This window comes from Sinocyclocheilus grahami, unplaced genomic scaffold, assembly GCF_001515645.1.
Source record: "Sinocyclocheilus grahami isolate Dianchi unplaced genomic scaffold, SAMN03320097.WGS_v1.1 scaffold1517.1, whole genome shotgun sequence".
NCBI lineage: Eukaryota > Metazoa > Chordata > Actinopteri > Cypriniformes > Cyprinidae > Sinocyclocheilus > Sinocyclocheilus grahami.
In genome coordinates this window covers 64,347-77,772 of record NW_015506696.1, presented here as the reverse complement: position 1 = coordinate 77,772, position 13,426 = coordinate 64,347, and the positions used below count along the sequence as shown (strand labels likewise).

Sequence of the window (13,426 nt, the reverse complement as noted above, 5' to 3'; positions counted from 1 at the left end):
ATGTAAACATGCATGTAATTTCAGCATGCACAATCTGAATCAGAATCCATAACACACCAAAATTAAAAAAAAAAGAAGAATTTTGTTTTGCATACAAATTTAAGCCTTTTTTTTTAGATAATTGCATTGTAACATGTTATCTTAATGACAATTAAATCAGCATTAAATTTATTTTTCTTTAGTTTTTGGGGTAATTATGGCCCAGATATATTCTTGACTGATCAGATTCATCCATATACTAATGTAAAATCATTTAAAACACTCTATTTTTAAGTTATTTCAAATAACAAAGAACAATTAGAAAGCTTTATCTAAAAAAAATAAAGAGTTCAGATGCAAAAGCCTCTAAGTGTCATCTGAAATTTTCTTCTAAAATGAAAATTTTTCTCAGGCTCCTGTGTTTAAGTTCAGTTATTTCACTTTAATGCAATGAAAAGAACCTACTCATTACCGTTAAAGTGAAATTACTGAACCTAAACATAGGTCATTTTAGAAGAAAATTTCAGATTGTCTGGTCAGAGGAGAACTGGCCCCCCGCCTGAGCCTGGTTTCTCCCAAGGTTTTTTCTCCATTCTGTCACTGATGGAGTTTTGGTTCCTTGCCGCTGTCGCCTCTGGCTTGCTTAGTTGGGGACACTTCATTTCCGGCGATATCGTTGACATGATTGCAAAGATATTATTTAAACTGAGCTGGATGTTGACATCACTGAATTCAATGATGAACTGTCTTTAACTGAAAAATGAGTGTTTACTATTGTCACTTTGCATTATTGACACTATTTTCCTAATTAATGCTGTTCAGTTGCTTTGACACAATCTGTATTGTTAAAAGCGCTATATAAATAAAGGTGACTTGACTTGACTTGACTATTGGACATTCCATGCCCTTAGAGCCATAAGCCAAAGCAATTGCGTCGATGATCCAGTGTGACAGCCTTTGCTTGGACACAGGCAGGCCTTTTGTGCGCCCTCCAAAGCATACAAATAGCTGCTCCGAGAGCCTGAATTCAATACATGAGTCGTCAATTGACAGTGCCTGCAGGTCACCAACTCGCTTAACAAAGGCCAGCGCGAGCAGGAGCGCTGTCTTGAGAGAGAGCGTGCGCAAGCTCGTTGATTGTATGGGCTCAAACGGGGGTCCCGTGAGAGCGTCAAGCATAAGCGCCAAATCCCAAGTAGGCAGGGTGGAAGGGCGAGGAGGGTTCAGCCTTCTTGCTCCTTTCAAAAATCGTATGATCAGGTCATTTCTGCCGATTGGGCGATTATCGACGAGCGCACATACACGCACATACACTTTCAATGTGGATGGTTTACGACCACTATCACCAGCATCTTCACCAGTTCTGGGAACCACGGCTGATTGGGCCATTTCGGTGCCACTAACAGAACAGATTCTCTGTCCTCTCTGATTTTGCAAGGCACGCGAGGCAGAAGTTTCACTGGAGGAAAGGCATACTTGCGTACTTTCAGCCAGCTGTGAGCTAGTGTATCCACTCCCAGGGGGGAGAGCACAGAAGAAGGTCTCTCACCAGCCGCAGCAGCGGCCGCGAGCTCACACCCCCCTTGGCGATTTATAAACACTACCACTGTCACGCTGTCCGTCCTGATGAGAACGTGACGGTAGAGAATGTCAAGGAGAAAGCACTTGAGCGCTTGGTGTACAGCAAGGAGCTCCAGACAGTTTATTTGCCACAACTTCTCTGTTTCTGACCATGTCCCAAAGGCTGGTCTGCAGTCACATATGGCTCCCCAGCCCCTGCTCGATGCATCTGTCGTAACAGTCTTTCTCCTTATCACTTGACCAATAGGAACACATCGGCGATATAGAGTCACTTTGATGCGCAAGGTGCCCGTGTGCCATGCGCTCTGTGGCACCCGGCCCTTTAGCCAGAGCTGGAGCGGTCGCATATGTAGGAGCCCTAGTTTGCACACTGTCGAGGCGGCAGCCATCTGGCCGAGCGTCCTCTGAAAGCATTTCAGTGGGGGAGAGTGCCCCAACTTGAAGACTGCGAAAGAGCTGATCAGTATTTTTGAGCACTCCTCAGACAGACACGCTCACATATTGATTGAATTCAGCTCCACTCCTAAAAAGGAGATGTTCTGGCTCTGTACCAGTATGCTCTTTTGCATATTCACAGTAAGCCCTAAGCTCTGAAGATGAGCGAGGAGACTGAGCTTGTCGCTGAACAGCGCTCTCTCTGATTGGGCTAAAACTAGCCAATCATCAAGGTAGTTCAGGATGTGCATTCCGCTCTGCTTCAGAGGAGAGAGAGCAGCATCCATGCACCAGGGATAAACCGAAAGGTAGGACCGTGAATTGGTACGCTACCCCCTCGAATGCAAATCTCAGGAAACGCCTGTGGCGAGGGGCTACCTGAATGTGAAAATAAGCATCCTTTAAATCCACAGAGATAAACCAATCTCTCGGTCTGATGTGGTGAGAAGATTTGTCTCAGCGCGATTCAGTGGTCTCAGGTCCAAGACTGGGCAGAGTCCACTGTCTTTCTTTGGTACCAGAAAATAACGACTGTAGAAGCCGCTCTCTCGATCTGCAAGGGGCACTGTCTCTACAGCTCGTTTTGCGAGGAGGCTGTGTATTTCCTTTCACAGAACTGAGGCATTCTGCTCCCGTACAGTGGACATTAACACACCGTTGAAACAGGGCGGCCTGCGGAAGAACTGAAGCGTGTAGTCATTCTTTATTGATTTCATAAACCACTCTGATACCCCTGGCAGTGCCTGCCACGCTTCTGTGAATTGTGACAGCGGGCGAAGCCGTGAGGAATAACTCGCCGTTGGGGGGCGGGGAGTTTAATACCACACGAGTGTGAGAGTGAGTGATGGGGAGAGAGAAGCGAGAGGAGGAAAATTGCTCTGTTATTGAGGTGTGTTTTTCGACTTTTCCACGGCATAGTGGAAAAGTCAAAACACAAACATGACAATTGCTTTCGCCACCCGCAACAGGCAGGGGGGCATGGTGAACACACACAGCGGAGCGAGCAGACTTCTTCAGTGGCTCATCTTCGGTGCTGGGTGCAGCTTTCCTCCTCCGAGAGACAGCGTCAGGAACGCGGCTTTGATTCTGGTGCTGGTGGCCTGCCATCTCTGTCAGGGCGGGGCCTCTTGCTCTTCGAGCCCTGACAGCGCTTGGGCCTCGGCTGTCTTGGCCTCACCGCCGGCTCATGTTCACGCCGAACTGCAGCAGAAGAGGTATGCGGTCTTCCCACGCGCTGCGCTGAGGAGGAGTGGGAACGCGCAGGAGGGTTTGCGCCGGCGAGCTTTGGCAGGACGTGGCTAATGGCCTTCGACTGTTTCTGCACTTGAGGGATTCACGGGTGCGTCCAGAAGGGCCGTTTTTAACTCCTTGAGTCCTTTAAATCGGTCAGAGTAAGTCACAGGTGACAATCTAGTACCACAAGATTTCCCATGTTGCGGCCGATCACTCGAGCTGTTACCTTCATCGCTCTGAGGGCCAGGGCCAGGGGAGTTGAACATACCCCACTTGCTCAGCGCCGTCCACAGAAGACAGGAGGAAGGAACCCGGGTTGTGCACTCGACTGGTGAGCGGTGCGTTCCATGACTTCGCTATCTCAGCGTGCACCTCGGGGGAAAAAGGGCCCGGGCCTCCGCGGGGTGTCCTTTTGGCCGTGGTCCGACTGGAGGTGCCTCTCATCCAGACAGCTTCTGGCTGGCTCGGCAGGAGGCGCCCACTCCAAACAGAGCTCATCAACTGCCTTGGACAGGACACGTAGAAGCTTGACATCACACCACGTCGCTGCCATTGGGCACAGTGTAATCTATCAGGCTGTTGGACCACTTCGCTCTCTTGCCACCGAAATGCATCATCCTCCTCTTCAGCGCTCTCCATGGCACCGAAGGACACCACATCTTGAGCACCGGGGAGGGGCGGAGATCAGCGGTCATGAAGCGCACTGGAAGGGGACCTGCAGCAGGGGGGTGAGGAGCGTGCGGGCTCGTCACCTAACCCTGACAGATCCACATCAGAAGCTCGCGGCACTTTCCTCCTTGGCTCGAAACAGGCTGCAGAGGAAGAGAGCGGCAGGGCTAGTTGAACTCGCCTTAGACGATGGCCACTTGGAGCCTGAGAGTCCAGAGGCACATATCTCCGCAATTGGGGGTAGTCCGACCCCCCAAGTGCCGCCTCTGCGTGCCACCCAGGCAGAAGACACACAATTCATGGCCATCAGAATATTCGATTGGCTCTGCACAGTAGTATTTGGAGGAAGGGATATTCTCAAAGCAATGCAGAAGTGACCAAATCGAAAGGGAACCATTTTTTGCAGTGTAATAAAGACCTATATGTATTTGCTAACCTTGAGCTCGCTGCCAGGCAGTGTTCCTACTCCGTCTTTCCAGTCCATCGCCCCGTACACGTCAAACTCTGGAGCGGCTGTGCTCGGGCCTGACGACTCCATCACACCCGCACACAGCTAATCTGAAAAACAACGCATAATAACCCACACAACCGCCAGATATATGAGCCTTATTCAAAATATACCACTGAAGGTCATTACAAACCACACTGAAACTCTTCTGTGCTCTTTGTACTTCATCTATACACACTTTGTGTGTTTTTACTACAGAGAAACAAAGTAAAATTCTGATTTAGTTAAGGTTTGTATGTGCATGTAAACATGCATGTAATTTCAGCATGCACAATCTGAATCAGAATCCATAACACACCAAAATTTAAAAAAAAAGAAGAATTTTGTTTTGCATACAAATTTAAGCCTTTTTTTTTAGATAATTGCATTGTAACATGTTATCTTAATGACAATTAAATCAGCATTAAATTTATTTTTCTTTAGTTTTTGGGGTAATTATGGCCCAGATATATTCTTGACTGATCAGATTCATCCATATACTAATGTAAAATCATTTAAAACACTCTATTTTTAAGTTATTTCAAATAACAAAGAACAATTAGAAAGCTTTATCTAAAAAAAATAAAGAGTTCAGATGCAAAAGCCTCTAAGTGTCATCTGAAATTTTCTTCTAAAATGAAAATTTTTCTCAGGCTCCTGTGTTTAAGTTCAGTTATTTCACTTTAATGCAATGAAAAGAACCTACTCATTACCGTTAAAGTGAAATTACTGAACCTAAACATAGGTCATTTTAGAAGAAAATTTCAGACGGCACTTAGAGAGAGGCTTTTGCATCTGAACTCTTCAAATACTAAATTTTTAGTCCAGAGCTAGTTTACCAGCTATCATCTAATGAATTGCACTGTTTTGTGCACTAACACAGTTCGCATTTGTAAACTGACTTTAATGTATAATCTATAAAATAAAAACATTAGAAGAAAACTAGTTTCTTATCTGTCCTTCAAATCAATGTCAAACCTTCTTTTGTAAACCTACGTTACCCTTGGACAACCACGAAGCACCACAACACAAACACGGTTTCTATAGATTAGGTAACCAGCTAAACTGGAAGACGGCATAATCATTGCATTAACGGGCAATCTTTAGGGCACACAGGCAAGTTTCAGGCGAGTGTGTGTGTGTGCGTGTGTGTGTCTGCGTGTGTGTGTGTCTGCGTGTGTGTGTGTGCGCGCGCGCGCGTGTGTGAGTGTGTGTGTGTGTGTGTGTGTGTGAGCGTGTGTGTGAGTGAGTGTGTGAGTGAGTGTGTGTGTGTGTGTGTGAGAGCAAGTGTGTGAGCGCGCGTGTGTGTGTGTGTGTGAGTGAGTGAGTGTGTGAGAGTGTGAGTGTGTGTGTGTGTGTGTGAGTGTGAGCGAGTGTGTGTGTGTGTGCGCGAGTGAGTGAGTGTGTGTGTGTGTGTGTGTGAGCGTGTGTGTGAGTGAGTGTGTGAGTGAGTGTGTGTGTGTGAGTGTGTGAGTGTGTGTGTGAGTGTGTGTGTGTGCGAGTGTGTGTGTGTGTGTGAGTGTGAGCGAGTGTGTGTGTGTGTGCGCGAGTGAGTGAGTGTGTGTGTGTGTGTGTGTGAGCGTGTGTGTGAGTGAGTGTGTGAGTGAGTGTGTGTGTGTGAGTGTGTGAGTGTGTGTGTGAGTGTGTGTGTGTGCGAGTGTGTGTGTGTGTGTGAGTGTGAGCGAGTGTGTGTGTGTGTGCGCGAGTGAGTGAGTGTGTGTGTGTGTGTGTGTGAGCGTGTGTGTGAGTGAGTGTGTGAGTGAGTGTGTGTGTGTGAGTGTGTGAGTGTGTGTGTGAGTGTGTGTGTGTGCGAGTGTGTGTGTGTGTGTGAGTGTGAGCGAGTGTGTGTGTGTGTGCGCGAGTGAGTGAGTGTGTGTGTGTGTGTGTGTGAGCGTGTGTGTGAGTGAGTGTGTGAGTGAGTGTGTGTGTGTGAGTGTGTGAGTGTGTGTGTGAGTGTGTGTGTGTGCGAGTGTGTGTGTGTGTGTGAGTGTGAGCGAGTGTGTGTGTGTGTGCGCGAGTGAGTGAGTGTGTGTGTGTGTGTGTGTGAGCGTGTGTGTGAGTGAGTGTGTGAGTGAGTGTGTGTGTGTGAGTGTGTGAGTGTGTGTGTGAGTGTGTGTGTGTGCGAGTGTGTGTGTGTGTGTGAGTGTGAGCGAGTGTGTGTGTGTGTGCGCGAGTGAGTGAGTGTGTGTGTGTGTGTGTGTGAGCGTGTGTGTGAGTGAGTGTGTGAGTGAGTGTGTGTGTGTGAGTGTGTGAGTGTGTGTGTGAGTGTGTGTGTGTGCGAGTGTGTGTGTGTGTGTGAGTGTGAGCGAGTGTGTGTGTGTGTGCGCGAGTGAGTGAGTGTGTGTGTGTGTGTGTGTGAGCGTGTGTGTGAGTGAGTGTGTGAGTGAGTGTGTGTGTGTGAGTGTGTGAGTGTGTGTGTGAGTGTGTGTGTGTGCGAGTGTGTGTGTGTGTGTGAGTGTGAGCGAGTGTGTGTGTGTGTGCGCGAGTGAGTGAGTGTGTGTGTGTGTGTGTGTGAGCGTGTGTGTGAGTGAGTGTGTGAGTGAGTGTGTGTGTGTGAGTGTGTGAGTGTGTGTGTGAGTGTGTGTGTGTGCGAGTGTGTGTGTGTGTGTGAGTGTGAGCGAGTGTGTGTGTGTGTGCGCGAGTGAGTGAGTGTGTGTGTGTGTGTGTGTGAGCGTGTGTGTGAGTGAGTGTGTGAGTGAGTGTGTGTGTGTGAGTGTGTGAGTGTGTGTGTGAGTGTGTGTGTGTGCGAGTGTGTGTGTGTGTGTGAGTGTGAGCGAGTGTGTGTGTGTGTGCGCGAGTGAGTGAGTGTGTGTGTGTGTGTGTGTGAGCGTGTGTGTGAGTGAGTGTGTGAGTGAGTGTGTGTGTGTGAGTGTGTGAGTGTGTGTGTGAGTGTGTGTGTGTGCGAGTGTGTGTGTGTGTGTGAGTGTGAGCGAGTGTGTGTGTGTGTGCGCGAGTGAGTGAGTGTGTGTGTGTGTGTGTGTGAGCGTGTGTGTGAGTGAGTGTGTGAGTGAGTGTGTGTGTGTGAGTGTGTGAGTGAGAGTGTGTGTGTGTGTGAGTGTGTGTGTGTGTGTATGTGTGTGAGTGCCGCATGAGGCCTAGCGCATGTGTGTCATTCCCGGATCCGCCAGCAGAGCGCGCTACTGCCCAGCGTTCATCCGCGGCGCTGGAAACTTTCAAGCCCCTGTTCAACAATGAAACCAAAAAGAAATGCACGCAATAGTGTCACATATTGCAACATTTTGTCAGCGCATCGGGTGTTTTGATTCATTTTAACATGCTTTCGCATGAAACGCCTCGGTCAGAGAGTTGAATAACTGTCGCATATCCGGACGTTAAACGATTTTTGCAGCTGTTGTTGGTATTTATAGGTATTTGTTATGTTATATAATTAGCCAAAGTTCATTTTCCCAACTAAAAATGTGAAATCTCCGTGCAAATGCTTTACTTTTCTATGTGAAGTGCAATATTTCGGCATCTATTTGAATTAGTTTTTTAAAAGAATGATTTAGTGATTAAATTAAACGACGACGATGATGATGATACAAATGAAATGCATGTTAATTTTCCACCTTGAGTTTTACAGCGCCGGGTGTTCCTGTTAAACGCGTTTATTTCCAGGTTTGCGTGCAGATCTATTGTATGAAATAGTTTCCACTGAATGAGGAGCAATGATTCAGCTCGACGGCGACAGTGCAGTATTATTATCTCGCCCTAAACATCGACGACATATTTCGGACGGCACAGTATCACATATTAAAACACTTTTCTTTAATGTGTTTTAAAGGCAGTTTCTCAAAATGGCGGAGCAGGAATTATATTCACTATATAACTGAAAGACACAGGCCTGGCGAATCGCGGCAGTATTGCTGATCAATGACATTTAAAGTGCAGGATTGAGCCGACCGCGCGAGACGGGTTCTGTTTGGCACGAGCGGTTCCTGCCGTCTCCGGCACTGCTGCTCTGCATTATTCCACACACACAGAGAAAGCTATGCTTTATTCCTGCCATCAGCCGCACATGCACACTTTGCTCCTGTCTATCGACTGCGTCTGTTCTGAGTGTCATGCATTCGCGTTATTCTTGATTGCATACTCTCTTCCTGCTGCTCGTATTATTGATGACACGTCCAGGCGTTTTCTACTTTAAATCTAACTTTCATTCTTATTCCTAAGCATTACACCGCCCGCGAAAGTCTGAGACGGCGCATAAAGGTTCATTACGGAGTATAAAATGCAAGACGAGCAGTTTATTCTAGCGTGCGATTGTTTTAATTTGTCTGTTTCTTACCCAAATTCTCCCACGAGTACTGAGAAATTGGCCAGGCGGCTCCAGTGCGCATGCGCAGTTCACGCAGTTCACACTCGCCCATCATCATGACAATACCGAAAGTTTTGCGCTGAAACAACTGCGACGGCCCCACCGACCCAGCAGCCTCCTCCGACACCCGGGGTCCGCTGGCGTGCAACATCGCCATTTGCGGTTTTGCTACTAAAAACGAGTTCCTGCGTGCGACCCAGCCTTCCCAAATGTATAGAAACGTCTCAGTGAACACATCGCTCAAACTCTTGAGGTTTCATTGCCCAGAGATGGAGAAATGAGGCTAACTCCAGTGCTCTAGTCTCAGATCTCTATGAACTACTGATCCTCAACTACTGAACAACACTAAACTGTGCTGCATAGAGCAACCAAATAGCCCATACTAAACTAGACTGAGCTACACTGTACTGTACAGAACAACATTAAGTAGGTTGTGTTAAACTACACCAAAAGAAATACTATTACGCTGTTTAGAGCGACACTAGATAGGCCTACTAATAAACTCAAATATGCTGAATTCTAGGTTACTAAGTATGAGTGCGTTTCTGCAAACCTTCATCTCTTGAAAGTGTGTTTAACGCGCTTCGCTTGTGTGAATGAATGCACATAAATACCTCACTTTTATTTCCTGACAATAACACCGGCTCACACTCAGTGTCGGGGTAACGCATTACAAGTAACGCGAGTTACGTAATCAGATTACTTTTTTCAAGTAACTAGTAAAGTAGCGCATTACTTTTTAATTTACAAGAAAATATCTGAGTTACTTTTTCAAAGAAGTAACGCAAGTTACTTTGTTTCTCCAATGTATTGAGTGACAGCTCTGGTGTCGCCATGGTGACAGAAATCAGATGTTACTGTAGCTCTAAAATAAATATGAATATGCATTAATTCATCTCACTCACAAACAAACACAGATTCAGTATTCCTCAAAATGAATACAAATAATGCAACTCAGAATATGACGCAAACCTGCAATAATTAAATGTTGAACAACACAAATATGCTTTATGTATTTAATCCCATTCTATTAGCTTCTGAGCTTCGATGATCCGGTTCAAGCGTACTAATAATCACACATTACTCTCGACAACATCTGTGTGTGTTTGTTTATTGCTGAAGTGTTGAAATGTCTTCTTCTGCGTTCTACTGTAGTTTCCCTTCAGCCTGAGGCGCATTCATTTCACTTCTGATGAGAAAGGCTTTTATATTTGCCCAAAATATAACTTTTTTATATTAAAAACAAACAAGCAAGCCCTGTCCAGATTTCAAAAGTAACGTAACGCATTACTTTCCATAAAAAGTAACTAAGTACCGTAATTAGTTACTCTTTTATGGACTAACGAAATATTGTGATGCATTACTTTTAAAAGTAACTTTCCCCAAACACTGCTCACAACACATAAATGATGCTGATGAAGTAGCTATGGATAAAACACTAAATGACGAACAATGATCAAATAAACTAGCTATAGGTTTAGCAGAGCTGGGTTTATTTATCTAGTATGTCATTTGTGCCAGTTAGGACTGCTATTTATTAGTGCACTCCTCCTAGGCTTTAACACCGCATCTAATCAAACTATAACTCTAGTTATTTGCCAGGTCATGGATAGACTAATAGACTAGAGATGTAAATATATTTGCTGCTTTATTCAAATGAGTGTGATCACATGTAACCAGTGCAGTCAGGAGTTGCATGCCTGCAGTAGCTGCTTTTGGTTTTAGTTTTAATTTGGATACTTACGATGGCTCAGTGTCACGCTAACGTAAAGAATTTATGTTGCAAAGTGAGTTCAAAGGCCAAAGAGATGAATTTTCAAGGCAGAGGGGAGGTTTTAATTACAGCCCTTGTGGCACTATATACATTTCTGCAATTCCATGTTGCCTTGTTTCAGGTTTAACGCTGTCCTGTCTGCAGTTAGCTTCTGTTAAATGTCTTATGCTGGTCTTGTAGGATCATAGGAGATCACTATTATCACTGACATCTGAAGCCAGTCAACTAATCTTTTAATGTGTCTTAATCAATGTTTAAGCAACTGTTCTTTTTCTTACCCTTTGCTCTTAAAGGAATAGTTCACCCAAAAAAATAAAAAATTAAATAAAAGTTGTTGCAGTACTCACTTAACATCTTATGACGCCAAAAGCTACGTGTTTGTAAGAAACAAATCCATCATATTAGTATAGAGCTGTTTTGGCTTGTAAACGCTGCTTGATTTGTGCAGATTTCTCTCCTGATTCAGACCAGAACACTTTTTCTCCGGAGGAAGCGTTATTATGGATTATGGACTCTATGGATATTTTAACTGGATGCAACAGTTTGAAAAAAACATCTTAATGATTGATTTGGTTCTTCTCCAGATGTTCACTGATGGACCGGAGTGCTGTGGATTATTGTGATGTTTTTATCAGCTGTTTGGACTCTCATTCTGACGGCACCCATTCACTGCAGAGCATCCATTGCTGAGACACTGATGCAGTGCTGCATTTCTCCAAACCTGATGAAGAAACAAACTCATCCTGATCTCGGATGGCCTGAGGGTGAGCACATTTTCAGCAAATTTCCATTTTTTGGTGAACTGCTTTTTTAATTTTTTATCACAAGTAAGTGAGTGGAGTGAATGGAAAGTAGCTACGTTTGGTAAAATTGCTTTGAGTGGATGTTGCCATTTTTTGCCACAAGAATTTCCAGTAGCACTTTAGTACAGGGACCAATTCTCACTATTATCTAGTTGCTTATTAGCATGCCTATTATTAACATATTTGCTGTTTATTAATACTTATAAGGCACACATTTTGCATGACCATAATCTATATCTCTAATCCTACCCAATACCTAAACTTAGCAACTACCTTACTAACTATCAATAAGCAAATTAGGAGTTTACTTTCAGCAAATTTCCATTTTTTGGTGAACTGCTTTTTTAATTTTTTATCACAAGTAAGTGAGTGGAGTGAATGGAAAGTAGCTACGTTTGGTAAAATTGCTTTGAGTGGATGTTGCCATTTTTTGCCACAAGAATTTCCAGTAGCACTTTAGTACAGGGACCAATTCTCACTATTATCTAGTTGCTTATTAGCATGCCTATTATTAACATATTTGCTGTTTATTAATACTTATAAGGCACACATTTTGCATGACCATAATCTATATCTCTAATCCTACCCAATACCTAAACTTAGCAACTACCTTACTAACTATCAATAAGCAAATTAGGAGTTTACTGAGGCAAAAGCCGTAGTTAATGGTTTGTTAATAGCGAGAATTGGACCTTAAAATAAAGTGTGACCGAATTTCCTTTAATTAAACAAAGAATTCTTTCAATTTCAACACAAGCACGTTCATTTTACTGATTCAAAAGTTGCTTCCTAACAGGAATGACCCAGATTTTGTTTTAAACAAGTAGGCCCAAATAGTTTTACCCATGCTTTGCAATTGAAGCACAGTGTTGATCTGAAACCTGCACCATTTCTGAAATGTGCTCATAAGTTAGCAGTGCTGTAGAACAGAAACAAATCGATGTCCTTACAGCCAACTGTGCTAGCGGGAGGCTAATGTGAGGTATTCTAGCACAGCCTTACTTAACGAGGAGTATTTTTAGTGTGTGTGGGTAATTAGTTAGTGCAGCCCGGGCCTGGAGGTGGGCTTTATCCTGCCCAGATTTACGGAAGCGCTGCTAATCTTATTAAGAGCAGCCATGACAGATGCGCAGACTCAGTCTTATGCTACCTGCGAGAGCGCCCATCAAAGAATCGCTGGCCATTCGTGTTGTTGGACTACTGCTGGCGGTGCTGTGGGACCACGGCCAACAACTGCCCCTCAACAGCAAGCTCCATGACACCTGGGTAAAGTCTGATTATTCCCCTCCTGAGGGGTCTACTGTGTCCCTGCAGCATAGTTCATTTATAACAGCAGCCATGTTTCTATAGGCCTTACTTTCAGACAACTCTCAATGTAAATCTGAAGATTTTCTGCAGAGATTTCTATTGTAAAAGAGTGACCATGTACAGGAATAGTTCAGGCCTCTACAACAATAGAGCATGTTAAATTAATAATACTATCAACACTAGAACAAACTGATGTATAGATGTTCTAAAGAATATGGCTGGTGTTATACAGCTCAGCAGAGAAGTTAGATTAGTAACATAACTCGGGATGCTTTGAAAACTATTGGTTGTGATCTTCCCACTATTGAAGAGATCTATGTCTGACGTTTGCAGAAAAAACTATCCTGTCTAACAATCCTGAAAGATCCCTTACATCCAGCCAGACAACTCTTTACGCCTCTTGCTTCAGGCAGACGCCTTATAACTAAGTCTACACGTTTTCTGAACAGCACTTATTGTGGGATTGCGCATGCTCTTAATTCCTCTGGTATCTGTGCATCTGCATTTCACTCCTTATAATAGATAGGACATGTATGTATAGTTGTATGTATTTTAATGTATGTCATTATTGTTGATGAACTCAACGAACTAGGTTGTTTGGCAATAAATAAGTAAATGTACAGATATTTCCCGAAAGCACTGAGTGTGGTTGTGTTTGCCGTCAGGCTGTTCTTCAGAACCTGTTGATGTGTATGCTGTGCTTCTTCTCTCTCTACTATATTGTGGTCAGTCTCTGCATCTCAGGCGTTTTCAGGTGAGATTTTCCACATTGAGCAGCATAACTTCCTCTCTCTCTCTCTCTCTCTGTCTCTCTCTCTCTCTCTCTCTCTCTCTCTCTC

The 13,426-nt window shown here is 44.5% G+C and overlaps 1 protein-coding gene across 1 annotated transcript in view; it reads left to right on the top strand.

The window, feature by feature from the left end:
* Positions 1-12,404: 12,404 nt before the first annotated feature.
* LOC107570877 (transmembrane protein 244-like) overlaps positions 12,405-13,426 on the top strand; it is a 20,152-nt gene continuing 19,130 nt past the window's right edge. The window contains exons 1-2 of the mRNA XM_016257160.1: positions 12,405-12,545; positions 13,253-13,341. Of these exons, the coding sequence (XP_016112646.1) occupies positions 12,405-12,545; positions 13,253-13,341 (230 nt within the window). The remainder of the gene's footprint in view (positions 12,546-13,252; positions 13,342-13,426) is intronic.